The 19,254-nt window shown below is 40.6% G+C and overlaps 1 protein-coding gene across 2 annotated transcripts; it reads right to left on the reverse strand.

Annotated features, from left to right (window-relative positions):
• Nucleotides 1-25: 25 nt before the first annotated feature.
• On the reverse strand, nt 26-17,087 carry LOC106608114 (platelet-activating factor acetylhydrolase). 2 transcript variants are annotated; one of them, XM_014205832.3, is made up of 11 exons: nt 16,692-17,087; nt 16,064-16,191; nt 15,808-15,958; nt 15,552-15,645; nt 15,373-15,441; nt 9,701-9,875; nt 9,197-9,310; nt 4,693-4,784; nt 2,859-3,035; nt 1,041-1,189; nt 26-869 (listed from the first exon to the last, which is right to left on the reverse strand). In XM_014205832.3, the coding sequence occupies exons 2-11, from the start codon at nt 16,157-16,159 to the stop codon at nt 778-780; spliced, it is 1,209 nt and encodes a 402-aa protein (XP_014061307.1). In that variant the 5' UTR covers nt 16,160-16,191; nt 16,692-17,087; the 3' UTR covers nt 26-777. The 2 variants fall into 2 exon arrangements, with proteins under 2 accessions (XP_014061307.1, XP_014061308.1); XM_014205833.3 differs by having other exon boundaries at nt 16,802-17,086.
• Between the last annotated feature and the right edge of the window lie 2,167 nt (nt 17,088-19,254).

The raw sequence follows: 19,254 nt of genomic DNA on the forward strand, positions 1-19,254 counted from the left end.
CCCCACAGAATAATTGATCACGGACTCAGTATCCATCATTTTATAGTTGTATACAAATCAGATGCATTGGATTACAGTAGTGTACGAATTGAAACACATGGAAATGAAGTTGATACGTTTGAGTGATCATGGGCTGTATTTGTGCCAAACAGAACTGAAATGAGTTGTCCTCATTGGACAAGTTCAGGTTGTTTTAGTGCCTAATGAATATGACCCAAAAGGATGGAAATACAGGTAGATTAAGGCACATTCATGGAGCTGGTTCAAAGGAATCAAACATCTCATCCTTGTGACTATTATCATCAATTTGCTATTTTTGTTGCGTCTTTTCAAGTAGTATTTTGCTACATTCTATCAATCTGTGCAATCATGCTAGATACATAAATTAACCATCTAGGCGTCATAAACAAAGTCTTGGAATTATATTTCCAAAGACTCCTGCCTTTTCAAAATTGACTTAATATCCCATACAGGTGTAAAATGTTATACACTACAACCATAATTAGTTCAGGTACAAAGATACTGTTGAGTGCAGTGTTCCTACAAAACCGTAAAACTTGATTAGCTTGACATTACTTGGAGATACAGTATACCTCTCCAAGCAATCATCATTTATGTACTGGTGAAGACTGACTGTAGTAGAAATCACTGTGCTCTGTTTGACATATCCATGATTAAAACTACATTCAAGGCTCAGTGCAATAAATATTGGCACTTGGAATTGGCTGGAAACCATGCATTCCTCTGTGTGAGGTCCATAGCGCAGATGGAACTGAACTAAGATATTTCGGTAACATTGGTGCCTGGAATGAGGTTGTGGTCCTTGCCCTCTATTAGATGGTCCCATTGATTGAAGTCTTTATCTAAACCTGCAAAACAAAGGCAAACCCGTTTGACACATTCCTCTGTTTTATCAAATTAAAATATATTCTAAGGAAAAAAGCTTCCACACACACAATGACATTTGGACATGTCTGATGCACCTGTTGAACCAACCAACCCTTGTTTACAAATCAAATTAACTCTGTACAGATCCTTACCTAGATGTCTCTGCAGGAATGCTAGTGATGCTCTATTACAGAGATCAATGCCGACCTGAGGGTCGAGCTCTCCTTTCAGCTTCAGGATCTTCCCTATCCAGTTGCCAGTCAGAAAGGTGAAGTCTGGGAAGCTCTGGTGAACGGTTCCCCTGTGCGGGAAGAAGAGAATATAAGATTACTCCATTGTCATTTTCATATCAAATAAATAAAACAATTCTTAACCCAACCCCCTGAGAAACACAAAGAAGTTGGATGCCAGGGTCAGCTACAGAATATATATTTTTTAATGTCATGATGTGCCCCTCACATAACAATTGAGGCAACTGTGTTCTTTGAATGGTGAACTGAAACCATTTAAAGAGTGAAAAGAAGATCCTCCTTGGAAGGCAATAAACGACTGAGGTATTTATTGTACCCATACTGGTTTCAAAATCAGGAAGTGGCATTGTAAGTGCCAGACACGAGTTATAAAGGCCAGCAGGAAAGCAGATTTAGCAAGGGTGCTTGTTTGTTCTCTTGCACAACTCAACTGGACCAAAGAGAGGGCTGAGCCGACAACATCACGAAAAAGATTTGCATGCTTCCATTGGACAGGAGTCAAATCAAATTTGATTTGTCACATGCGCCGAATACAAGAGGTGTAGACCTTACAGTGAAATGCTTACTTACAAGCCATTAACCAACAATGCTTTAAGAAGTTACGAAAAAAAGTGTTAAGTAAAAAATAAAGAGCAGCAGTAAAATAACAATAGCGAGGCTATATACAGGGGGTACCGGTACAGAGTCAATGTGCGGGGCACCGGGTAATTTCGGTAATATGTACATGCAGGTAGAGTTAAAGTGACTGCATAGATGATAAACAGAGTAGCAGCAGCGTAAAAGAGGGGCCTTTGATAATTGGTTCAGGAGTCTCATGGCTTGGGGGTAGAAGCTGTTAAGAAGTCTTTTGGACCTAGACTTGGCGTTCCGGTACCGTTGCTGTGCGGTAGCAGAGAGAACAGTCTGTGACTAGCGTGGCTGGAGTCTTTGGCAATTGTTAGGGCCTTCCTCTGACACCACCTGGTATAGAGGTCCTGGATGGCAGGAAGCTTGGCCCCAGTGATGTACTGGGCCGTACGTACTACCCTCTGTAGTACCTTGCGGTCGGAAGGCCGAGCGGTTTCCATACCAGGCAGTGATGCAACCAGTCAAGATAATCTCGATGGTGCAGCTATAGAACCTTTTGAAGATCTGAGGACCCATGACAAACCTTTCAGTCTCCTGAGGGGAAATAGTGCCCTCTTCACGACTGTCTTGGCTTTCAACATGCTCCACTACAGCCCCGTCAATGAGAATGGGGGCGTGCTCGGTCCTCTTTTTCCTGTAGTCCACAATCATCTCCCGTGTCTTGATCACGTTGAGGGAGAGGTTGTTGTGATTCTGGACAGCCAGATTACTCGCAAGAATGACAAGAAAGTGGCTAATTTCATCTTGTTCTTGATACCTTCTCTTGTTTTGACTGATTTCATGTCAATGCTAATATGGCTAATCAAAAGGGAACCACAGCGCTAAATGGCAAAAAAAATCGCTAGCTAGCTAACCAACAATTGTACGATGTATTTGAGACTGCAAATTTATTTATGTTTTCAATAAACATTGGAGACCAAAGATAGCTTACAACAATTTAAGCTAACTGTGTCTGTTTTGCCCCATAGTTGCGCACGGATCGGTTTTGTTGCTAAACAACCAACCAGTCTATAGGTGTGGAAACAAAATCTACTAATCTATCGTCTTTCACATTGTCATCTCAGTAACAGTGAATGTATTTTCTTTCCATACTTGATGGTGATCATTTTCCTCTGCATGGATGTGGAGGAGGAGTCCAGTTTCCTCATGCGACTGATGTTCCCGGCCCACTGGAACTTCTCAGAGTTAATGAAGAAGATCGGCTGCTTTACCCTGACATAGATCTCTTCATCCAGGGGGAACATCCATGCGTCCAGGGCAATGCCACACCTGAGGAGATCAACATAAATATACAAATAATATTGTGAGTTCGGGGGGTGCCCCAACCAGGACTCGAACCTGGGTCCAGCAACAATCAACCCAACATCTTATCTGTTATGCCAAGAGATCTGAACCTCTTGACGAGGTTTCTAGGTGTTATGTTAAGGTCGGTACAATATTATAATATAGTCATTTCAGTGGTTGAAAAAGTACCCTATTGTCATACTTGAGTAAAAGTATAGATACGTTAATAAAAAGTTACTCAAGTAAAAGTCTAAAAGTATTTGGTTCTAAATATACTTAAGTATCAAAAGTAAAAGTATAAATCATTTCAAATTTCTTATATTAAGCAAAGCAGACGGCACCCTTTTCTTGGTTTAAAAATGTACGGATAGCAATGGGCACTACAACACTCAGACACAATTTACAAATGAAGCATTTGTGTTTAGTGAGTCCGCCAGATCAGAGGCAGTCGGGATGAACAGGGATGTTCTCTTGACAAGTGCATGAATTGGACTATTTTCCTGCCCTGCTAAGCATTCAAAATGTAACGAGTACTTTTGTGTGTCAAGGAAAATGTAGCGAGTAAAAAGTACATTATTTTCTTTAGGAAGGTAGTGAAGTAAAAGTAGTCAAAAATATAAATAGTAAAGTACAGATACCCCAAAAAACGACTTAAGTAGTACTGTAAAGTATTTCTACTTAAGTACTTTACGGCACTGGGTTAATTTAGCAAGAGAGCTAGGTACTTCTCCAGCACTAGAAAAACAGACTTAATTGATGTACGCCAACAACCATCTGAGGGATGTGATGGGAAAATGTTATTGTGTGAAGAGACAGCCTTGAAAATGTTCATCTTGTTTTTCGTGTCATAAATACTCTTTGGTTCCTGCCTGTGCTTGGTAAAGATATGCGAGGTGACATCACCCCCTCCTTAGGACCATCTGGCAGAATGGCCAGAATATGTTCTTTAAGATAGGAGACAGTGCCAGACACATGCAGGAACCAACCCTATGAACCATGCAAATATAACTTGTCTGTGTCAGCAGTATATAAGAGAACAAACGGGACTGCGCCGACAGAGCTCACTTCAGACCGGTACTTTATGCATCTAAGTTTGACTGTGACCTCTCCAGCTTGCTGTTAATAAACAATGATTCATTCAAGATTGATTTCAGGTGTCCCTGGTGGTAATTTCCACGACAAGGTGTTGAATTTCCATGACAGGGGACTGGTCTGCAACATCACATTGAGGTTTAAGAAACACTAATTTAGAATATATTTTTATACAAAGCGACACTGTATAGTGTGTATTATTTTCAGTGTAAAATATGGGGCTGTGGGGGAATCAAACTCACAACTCTGGTGTTTTATTGTGTTACTATTTACCTTTATCTATTTGTTAATTTTCTTACTTTTTAACCGCATTGTTGGGAAAAGGATCGTAAGTAATTCACGGTAAAGTCTACACTTGATGCATGTGACAAATACAATTTGATTTGGTTTGATTCAAGCACCATGTTCCAAGGAAACATTTTGAACCATCTCACCTTAATGTGCCATTTGATGAAATTGATTAGACTTTAGTAGAGAGAGGAAAATGTTATGAAAATGTGAAAACTGAAGCGACTTGGAATGTGATGAAATTGAGAGGGGTAACTCTTACTTGAAGTTGACGTCTTTGCAGAGGGCTTCTATCACTGTTGCTCCCCCAAAAGAATGGCCCATCACCGCTATCCGGCACAAGTCCATAGAGTTCTGGGAAAGAAGGAAGATACAGGGTGATGTCATTCATTACCAGTAACACCGGATATGATTCAAACAGCAGAAAAAGTAATCGTACTAAAAGTTTGAACACGAGTTGACTGAATACCAATCGAACTTTCAGCCAACATGCACAACTTGTAGGTCCTGTTAATTATCCAATGTGGAGGAATATGTCAAAACAGTTATTAAAAACTGTCATTCAACAAAATAAAAAACAGGTGGCCCTGTTTCTTTAGTTTGCTCTACATCAGAGGTTCCCAAACTTTTTATAGTCCCGTACCCGTTCAAACATTCAACCTCCAGCTGCGTACCCCCTCTAGGGTCAGCGCACTCTCAAATGTTGTTTTTGCCATCATTGTAAGCCTGCCACACACACACTATACAATACATTCATTAAACATAACAATGACTGAGTTTTTGTCACAACCCGGCTCATAGGAAGTGACAAAGAGCTCTTATAGGACCAGGGCACAAATAATAATAAGCAATCATTTTGCTCTTTATTTAGCCATCTTACATATAAAACTTAATTTGTTCATCAAAAATGGTGAATAACTCACCACAGGTTAATGAGAAGGGTGTGTTTGAAAGGTTGCACATACAGTTGAAGTCAGAAGTTTACATATACCTTAGCCAAATACATTTAAACTCAGTTTTTCACAATTCCTGACATTCAATCCTAGTAAAAATTCCCTGTCTTAGGTCAGTTAGGATCACCACTTTATTTTAAGAATGTAAAAAGTCAGAATAATAGTAGAGAGAATTATTTATTTCAGCTTTTATTTCTTTCATCACATTCCCAGTGGGTCAGAAGTTTACATGCACTCAATTAGTATTTGATAGCATTGCCTTTAAATTGTTTAACTTGGGTCAAATGTTTTGTGAAGCCTTCCACAAGCTTCCCACAATAAGTTGGGTGAATTCTGGACCATTCCTCCTTACAGAGGTGGTGTAACTGAGTCAGGTTTGTATGCCTCCTTGCTCGCACACGCCTTTTCAGTTCTGCCCACAAATCTTCTATAGGATTGAGGTCAGGGCTTTGTGATGGCCACTCCAATACCTTGACTTTGTTGTCCTTAAGCCATTTTGTCACAACTTTGGAAGTATGCTTGGGGTCATTGTCCATTTGGAAGACCCATTTGCGACCAAGCTTTAGTTCCTGACTGATGTCTTGAGATGTTGCTTCAATATATCCACATCATTTTCCTGCCTCATGATGCCATCTATTTTGTGAAGTGCACCAGTCCGTCCTGCAGCAAAGCACCCCACAACATGATGCTGCCACCCCCGTGCTTCACGGTTTGGACGGTGTTCTTTGGCTTGCAAGCCTCCCCATTTTTCCTCCAAACATAACGATGGTCGTTATAGCCAAACAGTTCTATTTTTGTTTCATCAGACCAGAGGACATTTCTCCAAAAAGTACGATCTTTGTCCCCATGTACAGTTGCAAACCGTAGTCTGGATTTTTTTAATGGCGGTTTTGGAGCAGTGGCTTCTTCCTTGCTGAGCGGCCTTTCAGGTTATGTCTATATAGGACTCGTTTCACTATGGACATAGATACTTTTGTAACTGTTTTCTCCAGCATCTTCACAAGGTCTTTTGCTGTTGTTCTGGGATTGATTTGCACTTTTCGCACCAAAGTACGTTCATCTCTAGGAGACAGAACACGTCTCCTTCCTGAGCGGTAGTACAGCTGCGTGGTCCCATGGTGTTTATACTTGCGTACTATTGTTTGTACAGATGAACGTGGTACCGTCAGACGTTTGTAAATTTCTCGCAAGGATGAACCAGACTTGTGGAGGTCTACAATTGCTTTTCAGAGGTCTTATCTGATTTTTTAAAAATTTTCCCAGTGCAAAGTGGCACTTAGTTTGAAGGTAGGCCTTGAAATACATCCACAGATACACCTCCAATTGACTCAAATTATGTCCATTAGCTTATCAGAAGCTTCTAAAGCTATAGCATCATTTTCTGGAATTTTCCAAGCTGTTTAGAGGCACAGTCAACTTAGTGTATGTAAACTTATGAACCACTGGAATTGTGATACAGTGAATTATAAGTGAAATAATCTGTCTGTAAACAATTGTTGGAAAAATTACTTGTGTCATGCACAAAGTAGATGTCCTAACCGACTTGCCAAAACTATAGTTTGTTAACAAGAAATTTGTGGAGTGGTTGAAAAACAAGTTTTAATGACTACAACCTAGTGTATGGTGGACTGGAGGCAGGGCATGAAAGAGATAAAGAATCCAGTTGTTTGTGTCGTCCATTTCGGGAAAGTACCTGCGTAATTGCACACCCAACTCACTCAGGTGCTTCGCTATATCACATTTGACATTGTCCGTAAGCTTGAGTTCATTTCCACACAAATAATCATACAATGGAAAGACCTGTGTGTTGTCCTTGTTAATGTAGACAGAGAAGAGCTCCAACTTCTTAATCATAGCCTCAATTTTGTCCCGCACATTGAATATAGTTGCGGTGAGTCCCTGTAATCTTCGATTCAGATCATTCAGGCGAGAAAAAACATCAACCAGATAGACCAGTCGTGTGAGAAACTCGTCATCATGCAAGCGGTCAGACAAGTGAAAATTATGGTCAGTCAAGAAAACTTTAAGCTCGTCTCTCAATTTAAAAAAATGTGTCAATACTTTGTCCCTTGATAACCAGCTCACTTCTGTATGTTGTAAAAGCGTTACATGGTCGCTGCCCATATCATTGCATATTGCAGAAAATACATGAGAGTTCAGGGGCCTTGCTTTAACAAAGTTAACCATTTTCACTGTAGTGTCCAAAATGTCTTTCAAGCTGTCATGCATTCCTTTGGCAGCAAGAGCCTCTCGGTGGATGCTGCAGTGTACCGAAGTGGCGTCGGAAGCAACTGCTTGCACGCACGTTACCACTCCACTATGTCTCCCTGTCATGGCTTTTGCGCCATCAGTACAGATACCAACACATCTTGACCATCAAAGTCCACTTGATGTCACAAAGCTGTCCAGTACTTAAAAAAATACCCTCTCCTGTAGTCCTGGTTTCCAGTGGTTTGAAGAAGAGGATGTCTTCCTTAATTGACCTCCCATAAACGTAACGGACATATACCAGGAGCTAAGCCAGGCCCGCCACATCTGTTGACTCATCCAGCTGTAACGCATAGAATTCACTGGCTTGTATGCGAAACAATAATTATTTCAAAACATCTCCTGCCATGTCACTGATGCGTCGTGAAAAAGTTGTTTGATGAAGAATTGTCTGTATAGTTTTTTTGGCCTTTTCCCCCAGCATTGTCCCAGCCATATACACGGCAGCAGGAAGAATTAAGTCCTCCACAATAGTATGGGGCTTGCCTGTCCTAGCCACTTGGTAGCTTACCATATAAGACGCTTCTAGCCCCTTCTTATTAATGGTATCTGTTGCTTTTATACATATCTCACTACTCGAAAGTTGTCTTAATTCTCGCTCAAAAAACTCCTGTGGCTTATTTTTCAAATTGGCATGTTTTGTTTTAAATGTCTGCGCAAGAGTGAAGGTTTCATCGAGTTGTGAGATAGTACTTTTGCACATATAACATACTGTGACTGAGGAAAGGCACTACTCCCAATATAAGTGAACCGCAAATCAATATAGTTCTCATCATATTTGCACCTCTTCGATGGTCCAACGTCCCTGTCTGTTGTTAGGTGCTTTCCCGGGTAAGGGGGCAGTAGCTCTTCAGCTGCATCAGATTCACAACTGTCAGTGTCCATGCTAGCAGGGCTAACAACAAATGTAGAATTACTGATGCTAGCATTGGATGGGCTCGTGGAAGCAGAAAAACTTGTGTCGTCGACAGGTGCAGATGTAGTACTGATGGTAGTAGCAGTACTACCAGTAGAGCTGGTATGTCTCTATGGACGCGGGCCTTACTTTTTTTAACCATTTATCCATTTTTGAGAAAACGGAATGAGCAGCAGCTACATTTGGCTACATACGGACCGTTAGTGGAATTCCCGCGAGAGAGTAACGGTTAATATGATTGGATGTTAATTATTTGACTAGGCTACCTGTATTTGACATTGTGTTGTTATTTCGTTGAACACTAGATGGTTTAATTTTATTTTTGGCAGTGAAACGAGGCTACTCGGGCGGAAAGAAAACTCACCCAAATGTATAGCCCCGTTGGAAAATATAAATGGACTGTTTGAATTTTTTTATGTGAATCATATTTTTATTTGGCGTACACCCGACGGTATTTCGCTTACCCCAGTTTGGGAACACCTGCTCTACATAAAGGGTCAAGTGGTGTTGTGAGTAGGCAGAGTATTGTCTAAAATAAGTTAATTTAGCCATTCCCAGCGGCAGAGAACACAAAAGGGTTCAAAAGCCGCTGGTCACTGATTGTTTCATTTAAGACATCAAATATTCACCTCCAAAGTCGTCCAGTCAAACTCTGTCTGAAGCACGTTCTCCATCTTTTTTCCTGAGTTGATTTGGATGAGTGTATCCAAAGCCTTTATGCACTCGTCAGCTCGCTGTTTCACCTAGAAATAGACAGTTCAATATTATGCTTAGTTCTCAAATACATGAAATTCTCTTCCTAACAGAATGCAATGCGGAGTATTATGTCCAGTGTGGCTCAGTTGGTAGAGCATGGCGCTTGCAACACCAGTGTTGTGGGTTTGATTCCCACAGGGGACCAGTACAAAAATGTATGCACTCACTACTGTAAGTCGCTCTGGATAAAAGCATCTTCTAAATGACTAAAATGTAAAAATATAATACAAATGCAATATTCCATGTTATGGCAGTAGTGATATCACATTCATAAAACAAATGTATTACTCAAATGTATGGTCCTGAGGAATGGCTCAGACAAGCAGATAAAAGGGTCTACACATGATTACACTGTATGTGACATATTCAATGTGTACCTGTTTATTTCTAAGGGGGAATTCACTCTCGCCTGGTTTCAGAGATCGGTAGTACATCCATTCCTCTACCAGGTTCTCTGGGGGCTCAGGGTTGGGTTTAGGCGACGACGCCTCATCTTTCTCAGGCTCTTGAGGCTTTTGATGGTAGAAGTATGTCGCAGATGCAGATTCATCCCTAGAGTAAAACACCAAATAGCTATCGTTCAGCGGCAGCTATACTGACATTATATCCTTTCGGTTGTTGTACAATGCTGACAGAGATCTGAAAAAAGTGTTTTCTTTTAAAAAATACACAAGTGTGCTTTAATGAATAGGATATAGGAAAACTTTTTGAGTACATGTGTAATATTACATATTAAGTATAAATAAACAGTAATGGCATACATACAGTACCAGTCAAAAGTTAAGACACCTACTCATTCAAGGGTTTTTCTTTATTTGTACTACTTTCTACATTGTAGAATAATAGTGAAGAGATAGAAACTATGAAATAACACATATGGAATCATGTAGTAACCAAAAAAGTGGAACAAATCAAAATATATTTTATATTTGAGATTCTTCAAAGTAGCCACCCTTTGCCTTGATACCTTCTTTGCACGCTCTTGGCATTCTCTCAAAAAAGCTTCATGCACGATAGCTAAGGAAGTCTTGAGGTTTTGCTGCCTGAGGTAGAGTATCTCATGATAAGCTGTAGACCACACTATCTACCTAGAGTTATCATCTGTATTTTTCGTAGCTGTCAACATACCACCACAGACTGATGCTGGCACTAAGACCACACTGAATGAGCTGTATTCCATCATAAGCAAACAGGAAAACGCTCATTCAGAGGCGGCGCACCTAGTAGCCTGGGACTTTAATGCAGGGAAACTTAAATCCTTCTTACCAAATTTCTATCAACATGTTAAATATGCAACCAGAGGGAAAAAAACTATGGACCACCTTTACTCCACACACAGAGACGCATACAAAGCTCTCCCTTGCCCTCCATTTGGCAAATCTGACCATAATTCTATGCACCTGATTCCTGCTTACAAGCTAAAATTAAAGCAGGAAGCACCAGTGACTCGGTCTATAAAATAGTGGTCAGATGAAGCAGATGCTAAGCTATAGGACTGTTTTTTTAGCACAGACTGGAATATGTTCCGGAATTCCTCCGATGGCATCGAGGAGTACACCACATCAGTCATTGGCTTCATCAATAAGTGCATCGATGACATCATCCTCACAGTGACAGTACGTACATACCCCAACCAGCAGTCATGGAATACAGGCAACATCCGGATTGTGATAAAGGGTAGAGCTGCCGCTTTCAAGGAGCGGGACTCTTGACCTGGAAGCTTATAAGAAATCCTGCTATGCCCTCCGACGAACCATCAAACAGGCAAAGTGTCAATACAGGACTAAGATCAAATCGTACTACACCGGCTCTGACACTTGTTGGATGTGGCAGGGCTTGCAAACCATTACAGACTACAAAACGAAGCACAGCCAAGAGCTGCCCATTGACACGAGCCTACCAGACGAGATAAACTATTTCTATGCTCGCTTCGAGGCAAATAACACTAAAACATGCATGAGAGCACCAGCTGTTCCGGAAGAGTGTGTGATCACGCTCTCCGCAGCCGATGTGAGTTAGACCTTTAAACAGGTCAACATTCACAAGGTCGCAGGGCCAGGCGGATTACCAGGACGTGTACTGAGAGCATGCGCTGACCAACTGGCAAGTGTCTTCACTGACATTTTCAACCTCACCCTCTCCGAGTCTGTAATACCTACATGTTTTAAGTAGACCATCATAGTCCCTGTGCCCAAGAACACTAAGGTAACCTGCCTAAATGACTACCGACCCATAGCACTCACATCTGTAGCCATGAAGTGCTTTGAAAGGCTGGTCATGACTCACATCAACACCATCATCCCAGAAACCATATACTAACTCCAATTTGCATACCACCCTAACAAATCCACAGATGATGCAATCTCTATTGCACTCCACACTGCCCTTTCCCACCTGGACAAAAGGAACACCTATGTGAGAATGCTATTCATTGACTACAGCTCAGTGTTCAACACCATAGTGCCCTCAAAGCTCATCAATAAGCTAAGGACCCTGAGACTAAACACCTCCCTCTGCAATTGGATCCTGGACTCCCTGATGGGCCACCCCCAGGTGGTAAGGGTAGGTAGCAACACATCCGCCACGCTGATCCTCAACATAGGGGCCCCTCAGGGGTGTGTGCTCATTCCCCTCCTGTACACTCACGGCTGCACGGCCAGGCACGACTCCAACACCAATATTAATGTTTGTCGATGACACAATAGTGGTGGTGAAGTCGTGAAGAGGGCACGACAAAACCTATTCCCCCTCAGGAGACTGAAAAGATTTGGCATGGGTCCTTAGATTCTCAAAAGGTTCTACAGCTGCACCATCGACAGCATCCTGACTGGTTGCATCACTGCCTGGTATGGCAACTGCTCGGCCTCCAACCGCAAGGCAGACAGAGGGTAGTGCGTACGGCCCAGTACACCACTGGGGCCAAGCTTCCTGCCATCTAGGACCTCTATACCAGGCGGTGTCAGAGGAAGGCCCTAAAAATTGTCAAAGACACAAGCCACCCTAGTCATAGAGTGTTCTCTCTGCTACCGCAAGGCAAGCTGTACTGGAGTGCCAACTCTAGGTCCAAGAGGCTTCTAAACAGCTTCTACACCCAAGCCATAAGACTCCTGAACAGATAATCAAATGGCCACCCAGACTATTTGCAATGCCCCTCCCCCTTTACACCGCTGCTACTCTCGGTTGTTATCTATGCATAGTCACTTTAATAACTCTACCTACATGTACATATTACCTCAACTAACTGGTGCCCCCGCACATTGACTCTGTACTGGTACCCCCTGTGTATAGTCTCGCTATTGTTATTTTACTGCTGCTCTTTAATTACTTGTTACTTTAATTTCTTATTCTTTAAAAAAAAAAAATGTTTTACTGCATTGTTGGTTAGGGGCTCGTAAGTAAGCATTTCATTGTATGGTCTAAACCTGTTGTATTCGGCGCATGTGACTAATACAATTTGATGAGGAACACTTTTCCAACAGTCTTGAAGGAGTTCCCACATATGCTATGCACTTGGCTGCTTTTCCTTCACTTTGCGGTCCAACTCATCCCAAACCATCTCAATTGGGTTGAGGTCAGGTTATTGAGGAGGCCAGGTCATCTGCTGCAGCACTCCATCATTGTCCTTCTTGGTCAAATAGCCCTTACACAGCCTGGAGGTGTTGGGTCATTGTCCTGTTGAAAAACAAATGATAGTCGCACTAAGCGCAAATCAGATGGGATATCGCAGCAGAATGCTGTGGTAGCCATGCTGGTTAAGTGTGCCTTGAATTCTAAATAAATCACAGACAGTGTCACCAGCAACGCACCCCCAAACGTCACACCTCCTCCATGCTTCATGGTGGGAACAAAACATGTAGAGATCATCTGTTCACCTACTCTGCGTCTCACAAAGACACGGTGGTTGGAACCAAAAATCTCACATTTGGACTCATCAGACCAAAGGACAGATTTACACCGGTCTAATGTCCATTGCTTATGGTTCTTGTCCCATGCAGGTCTCTTCTTACTGGTGTCCTTTAGTAGTGGTTTCTTTGCAGCAATTCGACCATGAAGGCCTGATTCACACAGTCTCCTCTGAACAGTTGATGTTGAGATGTGTCTGTTACTTGAACTCTGTGAAGCATTTATTTGGGCAGCAATTTCTGAGGCTGGTAACTAAAATGAACTTATCCTCTGCAACAGAGGTAACTGAGTCTTCCTTTACTTTGCAGTCCTCATGAGATCCAGTTTCATCATAGCGTTTGATGGTTCTTGCGACTGCACTTGAAGAAACTTTAAAAGTTCTTGAAATTTTCCGTATTGACTGACCTTCATGTCTTAAAGTAATTATGGACTGTCGTTTCGCTTTGCTTATTTGAGCTGTTCTTGCCATAATATGGACTTGGTATTTTACCAAATAGGGCTATCTTCTGTATACCAACCCTATCTTGTCACAACACAACTGATTGGCTCAAACGCATTAAGAAGGAAAGAAATTCCACTATTTAATTTTTAACAAAGCACACCTGTTAATTGAAATGCATTCCAGATGACTACCTCATGAAGCTGGTTGGGAGAATCCCAAGCATGTGCAAAGCTGTCATCAAGGCAAAGGGTGGCTACATTGAAGAATCTCAAATATATTTTGATTTGTTGAACACTACTACATGATTCCATGTGTTATTTCATAGTTTTGATGTCTTCACTATTATTCTACAATGTAGAAAATAGGAAAAATAAGGAAAAACCCTTGAAAGAGTAGGTGTGCCCAAACTTTTGACTGGTACTGTACATACATATAATATGACATATTAAGTGTAAATAAACAGAAATGTCATTAATACATACATATAATATGACATATTAAGTGTGGATAAACAGTAATGTTGTACATTAGTCAGAGATTGTCTATCTAGGCCTAACACATATAGCATTAACACCTCCGTTATCACACTCACTCGTTTGGCTGACGAACCAATCTGATTCATACAGATTGATAAAACAGCTGACGAACCAATCTGATTCATACAGATTGATAAAACAGCTAACAAACCAATCTGATTCATACAGATTGATAAAACAGCTAACAAACCAATCTGATTCATACAGATTGATAAAACAGCTAACAAACCAATCTGATTCATACAGATTGATAAAACAGCTAACAAACCAATCTGATTCATACAGATTGATAAAACAGCTAACAAACCAATCTGATTCATACAGATTGATAAAACAGCTGACAAACCAATCTGATTCCTACAGATTGATAAAACGGCTGACAAACTAACCAGATTCATACAGATTGATAAAACGTTTGGTGTTAACATGTGTATTTGTTGGATTTACAACTGCACAGGAACAAAAAAAAAAACAATCTTAACTGAAATAGAGGTTTTTCACTTGAAAGTCAAAAACTTTCAAGACTAAATTATTCCAAATTCAAATGAATTTGGTTGGAGGCAAGTGATTCTCGTTTATGTGTAATATATCTGATCTGTGGTAAGTTGCAGGTGCCTACAGGGTAAAAAATAGCAATTGAACTCTTTTGGAAAGAGAAAACAGACAATTCTGCTCCATTGCATTCCATTGTTAGGTGCAAGAGTGACAATATATTTAACTGCATCTTTAACACAACACAATAGCCAGTTCAGTGCCGCTGAAATTCACAGAAGTTCACAGCAGCAAGCTTAACCTGTATAGGCTGTGGTGGGCTTTAGGCCATAACCCCATGACAGACAGGGTTAGGCCACAGACCAGCCATTATGCTATCCATATAGTACCAGCAGTCCATACTGATAAAAATGTGATGACCTAGTTTGTACCATTGTACCACTCCTCCCCTGAGATAAACAGGCAGGCCGCTCACGCCTGCTGCCTATACGAGGGCGACTGTCTGTGTATTTATGGAGAGTTCTATGTCATTGTTAGCTTAAGAACATTAACTGTCGACTGGAATCTCATCCCTTCCTCTGTCCATTAGATTAGGGAGCGCTTTTCAAAGTCTATTTTCATGAATGAAGTGGACAGAGACTGTGTTTACAGTGTGTGTGTAGAGAGTGTGGAGTACCTGTGTTCCACTGATGCTACTATGAAGCCTTGTGAGGCCAGTTCTGTGCATATGGCTGAATATAAAGTTCTGGGAGGAAAAGAGGTGAGGCATAAGATCATGTCCATATAATGACATAATATAATGTCCATATAATGGAGGATGTACATTTAAGGTGAACAATAAACTTCTGTTTGTACCTGAAAGCTCCAAGTCCATGAGAGAAGATGACTACTGGATACTTCCCATTTTGTTTATATGAGCCATTCAGGGCAGCAGGTATCTTAAAAGATCCTTTATAAAACACCAGAAACAACATGTTATAACAACTCAAGCACAGTTGGTGATTTAATAACCTCTACTGTATACTACATAAAACATTGTAAATCTAGCCCACCTGATTTTGATGTTCCAGGATCACTATAGCTAAAATAACTAAATGGTAAAAGTATTTACCAAAGAGGTAATTGAAAATCTTTTCACTCAGGCCTCTGTTGATTTTCATGAAGTCTGCAAGCCCATAGAAATATCCTTTACAAGGGATCCAGTCTGGGTTTTCAGCATTGTCGGACGCTACACATGGATAGTATAACCTAAAGAATGTTCCCTGGTGACAGACAGTTTAAATGATTGTTACCAGTTGGTTTGGTATTTGGGAAAGATACTTTTTCCTAGCTAGTAGGAAAATGACAAAAATAACAACACGGTTTACCTCTACAGTGTGATCCATCATGAAATCTGAACATCCCACTGCATTAGGCCCTTTTGCTGGTGGGATTCCCAGGTTGTTGCTACAGGAGTTTCCCATAGCTGCGAAGAGACTCAATGTGCACCTGTGATCTGTAAACGCATTAGAATGTCAGTGAGTCAGCGTGAATAAGCACATATCTAGATGGTAGATACGGCGTAGGAAGTGTATTTCAACAGTCTTCGTATATTACATGAGACTACAGTTACCCAATAAAGGAGCATGAAGTCAAATTATGTGATGAAAGACAGCACCTAGCAAGCTGTCTTTGGATCCTCAATGTGTATATATAGCTGATAGTTAAAACATTACATAAATCATTAACTAACTAGCCACGACGTTAAGACTGATTTAGTTACAACCAGCTAGATCATGGCATGAATAAATGAACGTTAGCAAATATGAACGTAATTGACTAACGTTAGCTATCATGAGTAACTAGGAATGGATAGATGCCAAACGTTTAAAACTTTTATTTGTTAGCTTTGTGATGCTAGTTATAACTCTTTAGTTTTATAATATGGTTTACCTTTTAAAGCTAACAACTACAAATGACAAATTAGTTCGATTAAATTCAGTAACGTATCCATACCTGATCCTGTCCTTGACCACTGATAAATATTTTTAGCTAATAACTATGAGTCCACCATTAGCGAACATCGACCTCTAGGTTGCCTGATAAAGTTATTTAGAAAGACGTACCAGTTGCTCGTGGGTTGCTAGCTAGCTAGGTCAACATTATCAGGTGAAACCTGTTTAAAGTATGTCATTCGGGAGTGGCTTCCTTAGTGCATTCACTGTCTGTGGACACACATTTAGTAGGAGTTGGGTTAGACAAATCGGGACTAGTGATGCACCAACTGACGTAGCTACTAGCTGGTTAGCTTAGCATTAGCACTTGCTAGCTACAGACTGCCTTCAAAAAGCATGGTCTCGTGTGTCTTCATTGCTTCTGTCTGCTGTAGTAGCAAAGATGTTTGTATAGCTAAACCACTAAACCAAGATACACCACAACCTGTCGTTTTAAACGGGAACAAATTAGTCATAGTGGGCAGAACAAACAAGGAGGTGGGCGGAGCCAAGCGCGAGCTAGCAAGATCCTATTGGCGCGTACAATTTATATTTGCATATTTCTGTTGGGGAACGTCTACTCTGTAAAGTGCGCATGTCCAAAACTCAATTCGCCTTTGCACTCGTTTTAAACAACGTAATTTTTTTAAACCTTTGGCAAAAGCTAAAGTCTACAAAACCAGTCCACTCTGTTCGTAACATATTCTAGTTTTGGGAACAGAAAACTGTATTGAGATGAAATGTTTAGTCGATGAGAAATTTTGCAGAATGTCGGCGAAAATCCATCTCGTTCCATCTTCTCCCACTGCAGGCCACTGGATTTCCTCTAACTATCATATTTGGTAGTGAGGGAAACGCCAAGCAGATGCTTCACATTTATACATGTGGTGAAATATCTGCCTCATTGTTCTGTCGGTGATAATAGTATGGTTGGCAATCGCTTGTGATTATTTGCATATTTATTGCATGACACAAACATTGTACAGATCAAAATGCAAATATCACAAATAACAAAATATCACAGAAAAGTAAACAAATAAAACCAGAGAGACACTGAAAAAGTATATATTACACAATTAGACAAGTTCGATTTTGACAAATACTGTAGATACTTTTTTGATCATTTGCTATGTATACCTTTCAAGGATGTTACCTAAAATTCTAAATCAATTAGAAAATATTTCACAATAAATTAACAAATTCACAAATTATTGGCTGTCACTGTGTGTGTATGTAAAATCAAAATTGTATATCAAATTTGGCAATGCTTACAGGTTTACCCACCTTATCACTGATACATATTTTCACATCTATCTAAAATATTTCTACACTATCACTGTATATATATTGGCAATATATTAGTGCATGTAATGAAAAGCTTGACCAATCCTTCAGTAAAGTAAGGATTACATTGGGAATAGCTTTCATTAAAATGTCATATTCCTTACACAACACAACGTTTTTCTGGCTAATAATTCATTGTATGGCGTATACCTTTGACATGCCATGAACTCTTTCATGCAAGAACACTTGTAGGGGACTGTAAATGCAACAACTGATGTCATGAAGTTTTCAACAAAGTGCTAATCCCATAGATCCAGCTGCAACGTTTCCCAACACTGCTCCTCCAGTACCCCCAACAGTACACATTTTTATTGTAACCCTGGACAAGCACACCTGATTCAACTTGTCAACTAATCATCAAGCCCTCAATGAGCTGAATGAGGTGTGTTTGTCCAGGGCTACAACAAACTGCCTACTATTGGGGGTACTGGAGGACCGAGGTTGGGAAACGCTGAGTTATCTCATCTTTATATCTGTGCCATTATAACGTCTGTGACAGCATGGGCAGCGTCAGTGAGACTACAACCCATAGGAATCCCCACCCAGTTGACTACTTTAAATGCATGGTGGAAGCCCTCAATTGTGCTGACCATGGTAAAATGTAGCAATAAGGCACGAGGGGGTGTGGTCTATAGCCAATATACCACGGCTAAGGGCTGTTCTTATGTTCAACACAATGCGGAGTGCCTGGATACAGCCCTTAGACGTGGTATATTGGCAATATATCACAAATCCCAGAGGTGCCTTATTGCTATTATAAACTGGTTACCAAGTAATTAGAGGAGTAAAAAGCATTGTTTTTGAGTCATACCCATGGTATATGGTCTGATATACCACGGCTGTCAGCCAATCAGCATTCAGGGCTCGAACCACCCAGTTTATAACAGCTTTTTGCCACTAGAGGCCTCTATCACTATATGTGGGTAGTCCAGAAGTAAGACCAAAGACAGTACAGTAAGAAGATATGCAGAAACATTCGAGTCTAACAGTCGTCTCGCGCCAAACTGCGCATGTACTGACCTTCAAATCAAAGGCACTCCTTCGATATAAAGTTGTTTTTTACTAAAATGAAAACATGTCAGTTTGTATTTTTCACGAGATTGGAGTAATAACATGTTTATCTACTTAATACCTTGGTTAGAATCTAGGTTGTGCCTATAGATTTCGAGAAAATTAACAACCAAGTAAGAATTATTCACTTCTCTCGTTGACTTCTAAAACCCCAAACCCTGGTCTGGTCT

Source organism: Salmo salar, chromosome 06 (genome assembly GCF_965601325.2).
Source record: "Salmo salar chromosome 06, fSalSal1, whole genome shotgun sequence".
Lineage (NCBI taxonomy): Eukaryota > Metazoa > Chordata > Actinopteri > Salmoniformes > Salmonidae > Salmo > Salmo salar.

Bases quoted from the DNA above. Each gene is read 5' to 3' on its own strand.
- LOC106608114 (XM_014205832.3), bottom strand. From the start codon at position 16,159: ATGGGAAACTCCTGTAGCAACAACCTGGGAATCCCACCAGCAAAAGGG. The intron at 4,785-9,196 runs GTGAATATTTGA...CTTCTTTCCCAG, and splicing joins TTGACTGGACGACTTTGGAG to AACTCTATGGACTTGTGCCG. The intron at 870-1,040 runs GTAAGGATCTGT...TTTGTTTTGCAG, and splicing joins ATTCCTGCAGAGACATCTAG to GTTTAGATAAAGACTTCAAT.